Source organism: Coenobita brevimanus, chromosome 103, assembly GCF_032717465.1.
Source record: "Coenobita brevimanus isolate Jiangsu-jjx chromosome 103, ASM3271746v2, whole genome shotgun sequence".
Classification (NCBI taxonomy): domain Eukaryota; kingdom Metazoa; phylum Arthropoda; class Malacostraca; order Decapoda; family Coenobitidae; genus Coenobita; species Coenobita brevimanus.
This window is the reverse complement of record NC_137056.1, coordinates 38,635,621-38,650,824: the sequence shown is the minus strand read 5'-3', so window position 1 is coordinate 38,650,824 and position 15,204 is coordinate 38,635,621. Positions and strand designations below refer to the sequence as shown.

Here is a 15,204-nt window from a genome sequence, read left to right as displayed (position 1 = left end):
ACTTTTTCCATATTTTTCTGCTTTTTGGATGCCATATGTTCAAAATATTCATGCATAACCATTCTTTGGATACTTGATTGTCTTCAAATGAAAAATATCATGTGTCATTTTGCCTCAGTGGCCACAAAAATTTGTCATGATGTATTTGGCAACCCAGGGCACCTGCTAACTCACTTGAACCCATTGCAACAGCTATCAGGGGAATGGAAAAGTAGCATTTTATTTACACAATAGTGATTACACTCTGTTTTTGCCTAAGCTCTACAAACATCATTTATCCTGGTGGTGGTTGCCACCAATCTAAGGATCACAAGGATCAGGACTGTGACAAACATTCTGACACATGCACACTTCATATTTGCAAAGGAGAATAAAGCTGTGATCACTCATCTCACCCCAAGTCAGCTGCACAAGTACAAAACACTTCTTGCAGACAATTACATGCTCCCTGCCATTGTGAACCACTGACAGAAGCAGTCACACCCTCAGCCAGGTTGCATCACTCTGCATTTCTCAGGTGCTTCCGACAAGTGGAAGCTCTTCTTAAATTGGAGAGTAACTCAGAGACTAGGCAGCAGCCAAGAGAACCTAGCTGAAGAGACTGGCGAAGCAGGCAGATATACTTACAAAGATCCCCGCACACAACTTGAAGTATGCAGCTGTGCTAATGCTATACAATCTGATGAATGTAAGGAATTAGATTCTGGAAGGATGTGAACACATGCTTGAGAGAATATCAGTGCCAATCCCTTCAGAGAGTGAACATTGTCCTCACTGGGTCAGGACTGTTGTCCAGGTCATTTAAGCCGTGGGAGACCACACTACATCCCTGCCAGTGTTTGCTTGATAGAGAAATTGCCTGCCACCTCTTGGATTTAATTCAGAGCAAATTAATAAACGACCATCTCCAGCCAGAAGTTTGTGCAACTAAACCACTGAGACATCAAGGGACCAAGACATGTAAATTGACTTTATAATCACGTATAGTACCAGTTGATTATTAAGACTTTGTATATGCAGGATATGGAAATGTGAACCCACACAGCAACATATTAGTGAGACATTCTTCATACACACTTTCTCAGAATACCAGGTGGTTTCACTAATAGAGCAGCATGTACAGTTTTACCCAAACATTCAAAATTAACCAGTATGCTGCCTAAACAACTTGATGAGAAAAATGGAAAGCAGCATATTAAAGGATGAGGACTTCTGTTTCTGTCTCTTATGAGTACCACTCATAGGATCCTAATAGCCTTACTGAAGCAGTTAGGTTAAGAGAGAGAGAGAGAGAGTGAGAACAGAGGTCTGCCCCACTTTTTGAAATATATTAGTCTCCTAAGGTGTCAAAACAACTGAGAGAGAGAGAGAGAGAGAGAGAGAGAGAGAAAGAAAGAATGGGAGAGAGAGAGAGAGAAGGCTGTTGCAAGGCCAGTATCCCATTCTTCATATATGAGGTTGTAGAGGCATCTTGCCAAGTGTTGCGCCTGAGTAGCTGGAGCCCTTCCTCCTAACTTCCGTTCAACTCTGTGAGACAAGCAAGCACAAGAGATGTCCTTGATTTGGGAATCTGCCAGAGTCAACCTGGGAAATGTGCAGAGGAGATAGAAAAATATTGCCCCAGTTGCATTTACTTTTACTTCTTGTGATAAAACTTTAGGATGATTAAAAAAAAAAAAAAAAAAATGCGTTCATATTGGAATTACAGTATTTCTTTACTCAGCCATGTGGCTGCACCAAGATGAATTCACAGTTCCAATCAAGATTTGTGATGGATTACCATAGAAGATGTCCTACAGTTTGAAGGTGCTTCCATGACCCCCTGCAGAGGAAGAATTAATTTTTATAAAAGCCTTTCATATATACAGTATAGTATAGCATAGTTATATTTATTGATTATAATACATTGTTGAAAAATCAATCACCACCTAAGCATTTAAATGAACACTTTATACACTGAGTTCAGTGGAGGTACATATACATGTATGGTGATAGTAATATTAACCCCTTCCGTCCGGGTGACATGTATACATGTCTTCCCGGGGCCATCCGGGGGTCATGTATACGTCAACTAGTGTTTTGTAGTATTATTGTTATTGTATTATTATTACGATTACAACAGTATAATATAATATACTATAATATTATATTATAGTTTTAGCTGAGAAATTATGGTTTAAATAAAGGTGATTTTTAAGAAAAACACCTTCTGGTGGTTTGGGTGGTGAAAACATCCCCCGGACATGATGGGTTAAGAAACATTAGTAGGAGAGGACTCAGAATTCCTCTTTTCAACCGTTTTGATGTAACATTGCAATACAATATTAAAGACACCAAAGCACATAAACAAAAAAGGAAATCTCAGGAATTGGAAGTGAAAATTGTTAATTTGAACATTCCCATTAATGAGAGGGAGAAAGTGAAACATATGCAGTAAAAATAAGCTAACCTGGTTGCAACTTCATCATTTTTAAAGCACAAGAATATTTGTACACACACCCATTTACAGTGTACAGAGCTTTAGGACATGAACTATGGGCATTCAGTCATTTGCAGAATGTAAAGAAATACACGGTATATTTTATATACACTACAGAACCCCCCCCCCCTCTTTTTTTTTTTTTTTTTTTTTTTTTTTATAACAGAACAGAGGAAGGAAAAACAAGTGCATAAAAAAATAATACTTCATACACCAAATTACTGGTGTCCTCTATTCATAACAAGTCTGTAACAGTTGACTTCAACTGCTGTAGGTTCAAGTTTGAGGGGAAACAACTATGGGGAAGTGAGTTCCAAAGAGATGCAGTTCGGGTAATAAAAGATTTCTGATTGGCGAAAGTTCTGCAATTTGTCGATATATGGTTATTTATACTCAACATACATATATATTATGCCAACTGATTATTTCCTTTTGCTGTTACAGATTATATATACCATATAGTTGTTAAAATATTGAGTATTAGATTAAAGTCTTTTCATGTCCTACAGAGATTCAGTATACCCCTGTCTAATACAGATTCTCAATCCTGGTAACAGCAGGTCTCAGAGCTCGTTAAGTGGGCGGGATAGTGACAGCATGGACAACGAGGTCACACTGTCTAAGATGGACGTTGTACTCTCATTCTCACTCGAGGTAAGGCATCATCCTCTGTCCTTCACTCAGTCATGTCACAGTGTTACAAGTTTGCTTCTTGAACATTACCATCTTCCTGGAACTTTTGTAAAATTCTTTCATTCGCTTTATCTATTCCATATTCACTTTGTTAATTTCATTAACTGTACAAATACTGTAATGTATTGTGGTAGGTGGCAGTGCTCACCATCCACTCACTCAATGTAGTGCTGCTCTCGGGTGTCTGCCCTGTCCTCTCCTCCATCCTTCTTTCCTTCCATCTTCTTCTGTCTTTCTTTCCTTCATTCTTTCCTCGTCCTTCTGCCTATGGGTGACTTTACACTCCCTCTTCTGTCTTTCATTCCTTCATTCTTTCCTCTTTCTTCTGCCTATGGGTGACTCTACACTGAGTGACAAGCCAAATGGTTTCCTGTACACCAGGAAACTATTTACTACGCTGGGTGGTAACCATATAACCAAATTTTGGCGCCTGGTGGTTTAGTGGGTAATTATTGTGCTCCAATTGGATTGAGCTGGTGAAGGTTTATATCCAAGGGGTGGTTGGGGTTTATTGCTGACGTAATGCCACTCAGGGATGAGTGAGGTTGGTCACTCTCATCTTAAATGTCAGGACCAACTGCCTAGCCCCGTGCTCCTACACTCCTCATGGGGCAACGTAGGATTGGATGATGGATGGATGGATGGATGGACATACTTTACCCGTTATAGTCAATATGCATTTTTCAAGTATTCGTAAATGACTTGTATTCAGGTAAGTGCTGGGAAGCCAATGGTGAAAAAGATTCTTCAGTTCAGGCAGCACATGAATCAAGTATTACATACTTGTAAACTAACTGCATAGTTAAGTTTTGTATATAGATCACCTTTACAGGTCCCTCTCCCTCACTTTTTGGCTTCAGCTTGGCCACAGCCATCATGAAGAGATGGTCTAAAAGTGCATCCAAGGGCAAAGGACCCATTTTCTGTGAACTTCTCCTTGACTATGTCCACACACACCCATGTAATGGATACTGGTACTGTAGTTGCAGTACATTAAGGTAACAATAAATGAAAAATTGTGGTGAAGAGGTAAGTGCAGAGATAGTGAAGAGTATGCATTAAGCCAAGTCTGGCGATGGTGGATCAGAGATGTGAGGAGTATGGTAGTGGTGGAGTCCTGCCACTCATCAACTTTCAAACACATGAGACCATGTCTGCCCACATTACACACCCAACATTGACTTTTAGTTATGCCAAGGTGGTTAACCTGCTTTTTCAGCGATGCCATATTCTTGAATAGGTTGCAACATTTTGCCCTGGATGCCATGAACATTTTTTCTTTTTAACCATTTTGAAACTTGAGCCCTAAATATCATCCTGGGGAACAGACAGGCTAAAAAGATTGCATACTTGAAAGGTTGATAGCACTTTTCAAGTAAATTCCTTTTTGAAATCCGTTGAAATATTTCACTTTGATTAATACCTGTGGAGCCACATGGAGAGACAGGCTGACGAATGAGGATATAAAGGAGCATTGTGGTGTGGATGTGGATGTGATAGGAAGCGTTATGAGAAACACGCTGAGGTGGTTTGGCCATGTGGAGAGGATGGAGGGTGAAAGACTGACGAAGAGAGTGTATGTGAGTGATGTGGAGGGGGGGAGGAGGGAGGGGGAGGCCGAGGATGAGATGGAGGGATGGGGTGGAGAGGTATATGAGAGAGGGGGGTGTGAGTTGGGAGCAGGGCAGTGAAATGGCGGGGGACAGGGCGACGTGGAGGCGATTTGTTTGTGGCCATCCCAAACGGGATTGAGGTGTCTGGCAATAGATAGATAGATAGATTAATACCTGTATTTCTGTTCAGTACATTAAACATCACAAACCCAAGAATATACCTGGTTTATGGTAATGAAAGCAAAGCACAGTGTAAATTGAAGGTGAAATGTCAAGGTGATCTTGTCCTGTCACTTACTGAGGGAAGGTATGGCAGGATGCAGCAGGTGATGGGTAATAGAAAGTGAGAATTGCCAGTATCTTCTCGTCAACTAATTCTTTTAGATGTGTTCCAGACAGGCCTTATCCAGGTAAGATATGAATTAGTAAAGCATGTAATGTCATATTTTGCTCTTGTCTGAATAATAGATGAGTCTTCTGCTATGTACAGTACTGTATACTGTCTCTTCCTTGAATTCTTCTTCTTATGGAATGAGTTAGTAATATCCCTTAATTAAGTTCCTGTATATAAGAAATAGCATACATTTAGAACTACATGTATGGCAGATGCAGTGTGAATGTACACTAGCATATTTAACTACCATAAAGTCATTTTTAGTTTAAGGTATACTTTCACATAGTTATTGAGGACTAGAATACTGAGGAATATTTCCATTAAGTATTTTGCATCAGAAAATGTAGTTGTCAGAATAGTGCTGGTGTTTTAGCATGCAGTAGTTATTACTGGGCCACTTCATTATCTCGGTTTTATTTAAGTCATGTCTCATAAAGCTCAACAGTGTTTTCATGAAATTTGATAACCTGATATTAAAATGATCTTGGAGCAATTCACCTTGCCTCTTTCATGACATATTTCTTAGTTGTAAAAAATCTATTCTAAGGCAATTACACCCTTCTGGAAGTAACAAGGGTAATATTCAGATATGTTGTCAGAGTAAAGTGGATAAACCTGACATAGCTAAACTAAGTGAGGAATGTGAACGTTGGTGCTGGGTGCATTTTCTTTCTTGTTGAAGTATGCGCAGTGGTGGACAAATGAATTGAAGCCGCTTGCATTCCCAAACCTGTGGTTGAGTAATGATCCCATATGGTAACACAGGGTGCAGCCTTGGCCTCCAGAAAAGTCACTTTACTCTAATCTCTCTCTCTCTCTCTCTCTCTCTCTCTCTCTCTCTCTCTCTCACTCCCTCCCTCCCTCTCCCCCCACACACAGCTGGGCACCGCAAATGAAAATTCACATCCGCAACGCAAATCTAGAAACTCAAACCTGTACCTTCCACAACGCAATCCAGAAACTCAAACCATTAGCTTCCACAACCACAAATCCGCAAACTTCTCGAAATTTGCGGTTCTGCAAAGGCAAACACAAACTGCATCTTTTTCAGCATCACGGCATCAGTTTCATCTTATTCTGGATACCATTTGAGGATTTTATTAAGTTTAGGATGATATTTTTCATAATCAAGGGGTTAAAAATCATCACTAGTTACTGATCCACTACATCTCTATTTACTCTATTCTGACTAACAAGGGGTGACTTTATGAAGTTTGGAAATTGTCTGTAGTACTGAATGGAATATATAAAATTATAGTAAAACTAAAATATTTATATTAAATATTCATCATCATCATCATCATCATCCCGACCTCCTTTCCCGCCCTAGGGCAAGGTGAGGAGTAGCAACGTCCAGACTGCCAGTGTTTGCCCATTTCAATGGACCTCACTTCCATTCACTCATCATTCAAGCCCTCGAAACCCTGGCTCCATCTGATAGGCCAAAAAACATTTCACCACATTCTGTAGCTTCACATCTACACCTATCTGTTAGAGATAATCCAAACGCTGCCACATTAAAAAGGGGTGCCAAATCCCTGGTCTTGCACTTCGCACAAAATTCATTCAGCTAAGTGGATCTCTTGTCAATCCCTTAGCCACACCAACTTCCATACCTTTCTTCCTCACACAGTCATCCACCCTATCCCTCCACCTTTTTCTTGGCCTACCTTACCTCCTGCCTCCTTCAGATTTGCTCAGATATACAGTACTATTTTCACCACTCTTGTTTCTTTTCATTTCGTTTTTAAAGGCTCCAACATGCTTGCATGTGTCGGCCTTGGTCACCTAATGGCGGCTCTCCACGCTGCACGATCCACTGCAACCTCCCTGTTCAGTCCCTTGACCCTGAGGTCACACTTAATGACCTCGTCCCATGGGGGAGGCGGTGGCTCAATCGGCAGAAAGGTGGCCTGCAGTCCTAATGGACCCAGGTTTGAATCCCGGCTGGGGCAGGGAACAGTTTAAGGATTTGAATTTCATTAAATCAGGCTTTACTGATCTACCAGAAGACCCGCCGACATGTCGTAAAAATACCCCTGCTAATACCAATACACCAGTCCTGTATGAGACAGCCCTAGCATGTATTCAATATGGATGGTGGGTGTTAGCGCCGAAGTGGTGACATGTAGAGGTGTATGGTATGTAGGAGGACTGCTGGGTCTTGATAGCAGGCCGTGAAGCCTATGCCCAGAGTCGGAACCATTAAAATATATATATATATATATATATATATATATATATATATATATATATACAGTAAGCCCCCGCGTTTGGCGAATTTCAACTTGGCGAAACTCACTTTTGGCGGTAGGGTGGCCACGGACCACCGAATGCGCGCTTGGCGATTTGAATTCAAACTTGGCGGTCCCCCCCACTCGATGTGCCACAAGAACAGCCCCAAAAGCAGCCACAAGAACAGCCGCAACCTCCCCAGCCACCTCAACCTCCCCAGCCAAGCTTCGCTGCCCTCTTTAAGCTGGATGCTGACTTTTCTGGCTTCGATGAAGTGGATGATCAAGCGAGACAAATGGTTGCTAAGGGGGTTATGGGGGAGGAGGGGGAGAGTGATGAGGAAAGTGGTGGTAGCAACTAAGCTGCCCCCACTGCCACTCCGACATCCCCAGCCAAGCAAGCCTATCTTTACTCTATTTACGGTTAGTTACAACCTTTATATCATGTCTTATTAGCTTTATTTATTGTTTATTGGTCTGTTTTCTACATGTGTATTAATATGTGAAGGCAAAAGATTTTATTTCAGCTCGAAAGATGGTGTTTTAGGGGTCAAAAGGGGGACTTTGGCAGTGACCAAAGACTGATTGAGGCACTTTATAGGCAATTTATATGGTAAAAAGAACTCGCGTTTGGCGAAATTCGCATTTGGCAGTAGTTTCGCCAGACTAATTGGATCGCCAAAAACGGGGGCTTACTGTATATATATATATATTAACACTTCTCACCTTCCTCACTCAATTATCATCCCCCATCCTCTCCACATGTCCAAACCATCTCAATCTACCACTCCTCATCACAACACCAATACACTCCAATCCCATCCTACCTCTCAACTCTTCCATCGTATACCCAGCTCTTCCAGGCCTTGGACGCAGGGACGCACTGCACATCCACCTAATCATTGTCATTTCTGTACGTCTGAGCCGGCGAATATCTTCCCCCTTCTCTGCCCAGGTCTCACTACCATAGAGCATTACACTCCTAACACATGCTGCATACAAAGACCCCTTATAACGTAGGGAGAGTCCTTTCCTTGACAGGAGAGGCAAGAGCTCCCTGAACCTCTTCCAACCACTTCTCACCCTAGCCACAGAGCTAGCTCCAGCCCCACCTCCAGCACACAACATGTCTCCCAAATAACAAAACTCTTCCACACACTCAAGAGATTCACCAGCAAGTTCAATCCTTTCACGTCTGACAATCTCCACCTGCTCACCCTGACACGCCGTACACCATAAAATCAGCATTATGTCGCAGTCTACCTCTGATACCACTACATCTCTTATGCACCCATTTATCACACACACCGCACAAGATGGAATTACTTCCCATGCCCTTGTGGCAAACTGCACATGGCCACTTTCCCTCGTCTTTGACAGTACCGCCACCAACCCTAGATATCATCACTTTTGTTTTATCTGCATTTACCCTTAAATCCTTGTGCCCCATACCATCTCTCCACTTCCTATACCTTTCCTCCACCTCCTTTTCGTTCTCTGCAATCAACACCAAATCAACAGCATACAACAACTTCCACGGGAGTCCGTTTCTAAAGTCACTTGAAAGGGCTTCAAGTACCATGATAAACAACATGGGACTCAAGACTGACCCCTGATGCAAAACAACATTCACGGAAAACTCATCACTCAAATCTCCATTCACTCTTATCTGGGTGTGAGCACCCACATACATAGCCATAACCACCCTAACCAGCCACTCCTCCAAGCCAAGCTTTCTCATTGCCCACTTCACCACCTCTGTTGTCATCTATTTACACCACAATACCATACCATCTCAGTACTCTCTCTCCAATTCTGGTGTCCACAGAGTTCCTCACTTCACATCTTTCACATTGGGTCCTGATGCTACCCCATGTCATCCAGTAGATTTACACAAGGTCATTGATAAGGCTGTAGTCGCATTGTAGTGATGCAAAATTATAAGGAAATCAGTATCAGGTGTTGTTACCCATTGTAAGAGGAAGGGTCGGAATTTTTTGTGTATGTGTGTGTGTGTGTGTGTGTGAGAGAGAGAGAGAGAGAGAGAGAGAGAGAGAGAGAGACTGGTTCATTCATGGTGTCATTACAAGTTGCCACAATACGACATAATAGACCCAGGGAAGGAACAAGGGTCCTTATTTCTGTAACAGTGAATACTGGCCAGATACTATCCTTGCAATTTCAATAACAGAAATGGACACATAGTATATCAATCGTAGGTAAACAGGAAGTAGGACCTAAAATTTCATGATGTGTAATGTGTTACCGAGCACTGTGGTGATTTTGATTGTATGTGGGAAGTGAAACGTCACATTATAGTTGTTTAGAGCCATCATACGTGATTCATAATAAGTTCGACAACAGATTTTGATATTACGGTTATCTGTGATGCCGTGTCCGATGACACTGAACACTGAAAACGATATTCCCAATGCAGTTAGAAATAGAATAGAATACTTTGTTGGTAAAGGGGGACTTGAGGAGAGGTTGGTCAGTGGGACGAGGTATTAGGAGAGGAAGGAAATGTTGCAGGAACAGAGAGGGTGGGATGACTTGACCACCCTGCCTGTTGGCTAGGTGTGTGTGGAAGTGGACTGTTGTGGAGCAGGACCGAGTGAGGAGGTGGGCAGGTGAGAATAAGGTCATCAGCAACATATGTGATGTTTGGTGTTGGTAATGGAAATATTTCTCCGTCCGGATGAACAGTGTGTGAGTGTAGGCACACGATTAAATAGTATAATGCATCTGTAGAGAGAGAGAGAGAGAGAGAGAGAAATCCTCTCTCTCTCTCTCTCAAATAGCCTGTAATCAAGGAGGCTTGTTAAGCTTACTGTCACAGGTGGGTGATATGAGGCTACCGTCACTGTAGAAGGACACCCAGGGAGACAAGGACCATCCTATCCTTCCCTAGGTCTATTATGTTGTATTGTAGCAACTTGTAATGACAATGAATGCACTAGTCTGTCTGTCTGTGTGTTAGTCTCTCTCTCTCTCTCACACACACACACACACACACGTACGCATGCAAAAAATTCCGGCCCTTCCTCTTACAATGGGTAACGACACCTGATATTGACTCCCTATCATATCCCATCACTACAACGAGATTACAGCCTTATCAATGACCTTGTGTAAATCTACTGGATGACTTGGGGTAGCTTCAGAACCCGGGAGTATTCTGCATAAAACGCTGTGGTTGGGTTTTACCATCCAGGTGCTGGTGCACCAATGTTGCTTATGTTTACTTGGATGCTCCACCAGCACTCAACCTTTATCCTAACGTAGGTCCAGCTTATCATTGGCTGTGTTATACTATATAAGTCTGTATGATGACACGGTGCATCAACATTCCTTCATTTACATGTAAATTCCATTGTTTACTGCACTACTTAATATTTCAATTGCTTGAAAACAGGACCTCATTCAGACTGCTGGGAGGTGAAAGTGTGTTCAATGCTCAGTCAGTACAGTCACCAAAACCGCGACTTTGGCTGCTATCTTGGCATGAGTGCAAAGAAGTCAGTGAAGTGTATTACCAGACTTTCTGCACAAACACACGTAGATTATATGCAGTTTTACACTCTCCCAGCAGCACCACGTCACCGATATATTTTGTGTAGCCGTGGCCACATACTAAAACTTTGTGTTACGATGGCAGACAACGAACAGACATTCATGGCAAAGGAAATCTTGCTCCCTCTGGATGAACAGTGAGTGAGTATAGACGCACTATTAAATAGTAGCCTATAATGAGTCTGGAGCTAAGGACAGCCTGTATGTGTAATACTTGTATGAAAACTAATGTATGAATGTAAAGAGAGTATAATATACAATGATCAGTGTTTGTGGATGTTGTGTCACAACTATCCAGACTAACGAAATAGCTCGAAGAAAGCGACATCATTTGTGGACTGGACACTTGTAACACCATTATTTCAATTATTATAATACAAGATATGCATTCATTATACAAACACTGTATCTTATTACCTTCGCGTCATCCATCAGTATGATGACTGCACAACATTTTCGCACAGTAAGCCAATAGCTGTCCAACGCTCAAAACAGCTATAATCCTTTGCAACAGGACATCTACTTATATCATGGTCTGCGAATATAATGATTGTTTTTACTCACAATAAAACAGACTGGATGATGCACAACATGGCATGACCGTCGTGTCACATGTTTAATCATAAATTATGTATGACCACCTGGTTCAGCCACAAAAATGTTACAGCATTTGAGTCGCACACTCACTAGACTCAAGTGAACCACGTTTCGAGACATCGGACATCACACCTTCTAATCGTTATGCTGAACTACAGTTGTTCATCACACTGTATGATGAACACTACATTAAGACTCCAACATTCATCCAATACACATTATTGTATGCGGAGCTACAGATCACCTTAGAACATCTGTATAATCACTCCCTTCATCTTTCTAAATGAAACCCGACAAAGTTTCGATACATGCACCCCCACCACCTGTCCCCCCTCCCCTCTGTTTCACCACGCCTCTCAGTCATCTCCTGTCACAGAAACAATGGTATCCAATGGCATTACTATTTGTTTTTCTTTCTACCTTCCACTATACATATGTGGCAAATACTTGGATTTGCAGACAGAGTATGACTTGATAGAATATTGTTTCTGTGGGTACTACATACTGTAGCTGAGGGGAAGTTCTGCCGGGTCCGCCCATTCAGTTATTATTACTGCGATGTAAACAAGTACAGTGATGCCACATTTCACCAAACACACCACCCACTGTACTTGTTAGAAGTGGAGGTAACTGTACCTCATAAAGAAGAATCTCCAAGGGAAGGCCGTGAGCTCTCTGCCTGAGCTGGAAGCAGCCATTCGTGTCCTGGGCAAGTATATCACCCCATCCCTTGAGGAACCTGGCCCTTTCACTTCCATGATGTCTCAGGTCCGTGAAGAGGCGCAAAGGAAACCCTACCAAGCATTAAAGGTAATTATAATGCATTTTTTACGTGTTTTTTCCATAATTGAAAGGTTTGTTTTGTTGGGGGGGCGCTGGGCGCCACATACTTCTGTCGAGCACTGTATATATATATATATATATATATATATATATATATATATTTGCTGAGAAGCTGGATTTCTAACTAGATTGTCCTGGGAAATTCATGATGTTTACCGTAGTTCCAATACCAGTCAGAGTTGATGTTAACCTGCTGTTTGTTAGCATAGTGATTTTGTAAGTTATGCATTAATTTTTTGTGCCCTTTTTCTCTATAATATTTTATTTATGTGATTGTTTGTTAGATTATGTAACATAATTTAAGTTTGTATGCTAAATAATTTAGATTGTTATGCATTGTAAGAAAACTGTAGCATGTTTTGGATGTTTCCGAGTTGGTAACTGTTGTAACTGATGCCCCCTTCGGAAATACTCGGAAAATGTGGAGAAGCACAGAACACTCTAGAATATACTGTAGGAAGCTTATATAAGAATGGGGAGAGACTAGAAAAGTTCAGTAAGTTTTCAGATCAGTTTGAGTGTAGTGCAGTGTCAGTGCAGTGAAAATAATAAAGTGTTGTTGACAAACAGTGAAGTGTTATTGCAGTTTGTATACTTTTGGTGCTTGTGAGAACAGTGAAGTGTTGTTGGCAAACAGTGAAATGTACTTGCAGTTAGTTAAGTTTTTGTATCTTTGGTATTTGTGAAAATAGTGAAGTGAAGTTGGAAAGCATTAAGTGTAATTACTTGGAAAATAAAGACAGTGAACTTCAGTAGCCAGTGTTTTTTTTTTTTACAATGCCTCAGCTGATCTTGTGTGCTGTACACCGAAAGGTTGACCATAGGAAGAACAACCCACTGGGCAACGCCCTTCGTATGCTTAACTACTGCTGTTGGAGCAGTGTGGGGTGGGGACATAACACTGGTGTGTGGATTTTATTAGAAAGTGCTGCAGTTAGTCTAATCTTCGATATGGAGCAGGGGGGTGCGCAAGATCCTGAGCTGGACAGGAGGATGAGATGCCACTGGCTGCAATCATGAAGCTGTTGCAAGCACAAAGTGTCCAACTAAAGCACAGAATGAAGGACTACAGGCACAGAATGAAGGACAGAAAGAACTCAAAGAACAATTACAAACACAAAGTGTACAACAACAGGCACAGAGTGAAGGACAGAAAGATCTCAAAAAACAATTACAAGCACAAAGTGTACAACTACAGGCACAGAATGAAGGACAGAAAGAACTCAAAGAACAATTACAGGCACAGAGTGAAGAACAGAAAGAATGATATGAACAACTTCAAGAGGTATTACAGAAGCAACAGAGGGAGTTACAACTGAGGATTCAAGGACAGCTAGATGCTTTCATGGGGGAAATGAAGGAAAAACAGCAACAGATTAAGGAGGAAATACAGTAGGTGTGCACAATATGTGAGTTTATGAGCAGCAGAGGAGGTCACGTACTAGGATTTCGCATACTGTAAATACATAAACTTATGGGAAAAATTACATACGTGCTGCACCCGCTTTATCGGTAACTCTTGAGACTCCTTTCAGACTTAAGTATTGTAATGTACAGGGAAACTGTCTAAGACGTATTACCTAAGATAAAGTAAACCAACAAGCTTATGGCTTTACTGAATCAACAAGGATATGGCTTAACTAAACCAACAAGAATATGACTGCTCACCTTAACCTAAGAGGACAACAGGCTTGATGGACGTAAGAAGGGGATCCGAGGCAGGGTGAGGCACCTAGCGTGCACCTCCTGCACCACCCACTACACCACCTGACACACCACCTTCCTCACCACTCTCATCACCAGCACTTTTGACACTTTCACTAAGCTAATGCACTCACTTCGTTCATAAACCCTTCAAAGTCTATTTCTGACACCTCAGGCATCGTATCATCCTCTTGATACATTGGGCATCACGTTACGAGTGCGCATCATCAGCGTCACAAGGTGGGCGGAATGTAGGCAACCGTTGGCGCATCTTGTGGTGGCAATGTCACATACTCGGGTAACCCTGGATTTGGGTCACTCTTTGCTGCCGTCTCTCCTATTATTAGTTCAATTCACGTACTGTTAAAAAATGCACTAAAATTTGATAAAAAATAGGTCCTTGCATACTATACAATTGGCATATTGTGCATACCTACTGTAGATTTCAAACTAGAGCAGCAGAAGTATGAGATAAGCAGTAATGCGATGCAGTGCAGAAAGCATATAGATGACTGGTTGAAGCATGTAGATGACCAGTTGAAGCAAGTAGATGACCAGTTCAAGCATGTAGATGGCCATTTGAAGATAATTTGTGAGAGAATTGAGGCTGTAGAGAAATATTGCACTGCTGAGCCTCAGGCTAATGTACAGGGAGCATATGAAAAAAATAATGTGTGGTGGATCTTGACGAATCCCAGGCATCTAAAAGTAGCATTACGGGATTGAATAATCAGAATGCAGAAATTTCAAGTCATGGCCTTAATCATGATGCTCCAGTTTTTAGGCCCCAAACCAGTGAAGTGCATGGCTATAATGGGGGTCCAGTTAAAAAGAAACCTCAGGAGTTTGATCGTAGAGTATCTTGGGAAGCTTACCGTGCACAGTTTGAGTTACTTGCTGATCAAAATGATTGGGATGATAGGCAGAGGGCAGTGCAGCTTGTTACTAGCCTTAAGGGTGCAGCAATGGAAATTCTGGGCCAGATGTCAGTGATGGAGAGGAACAGTTATCAGTCCTTAGTAGAAGTGCTGGAGCGCAGATATGGAACCATATACCAGACTGAAGTTTATAGAG

The 15,204-nt window shown here is 41.7% G+C and overlaps 1 protein-coding gene across 1 annotated transcript in view; it reads left to right on the top strand.

Annotated features, from left to right (window-relative positions):
• Positions 1 to 15,204, top strand: part of LOC145415682 (calcium-dependent secretion activator-like) — a 603,137-nt gene that overhangs the window by 450,262 nt on the left and 137,671 nt on the right. Inside the window, exon 10 of the mRNA XM_080284897.1 lies at positions 3,037 to 3,133. Coding sequence (XP_080141023.1) covers positions 3,037 to 3,133 — 97 coding nt within the window. The remainder of the gene's footprint in view (positions 1 to 3,036; positions 3,134 to 15,204) is intronic.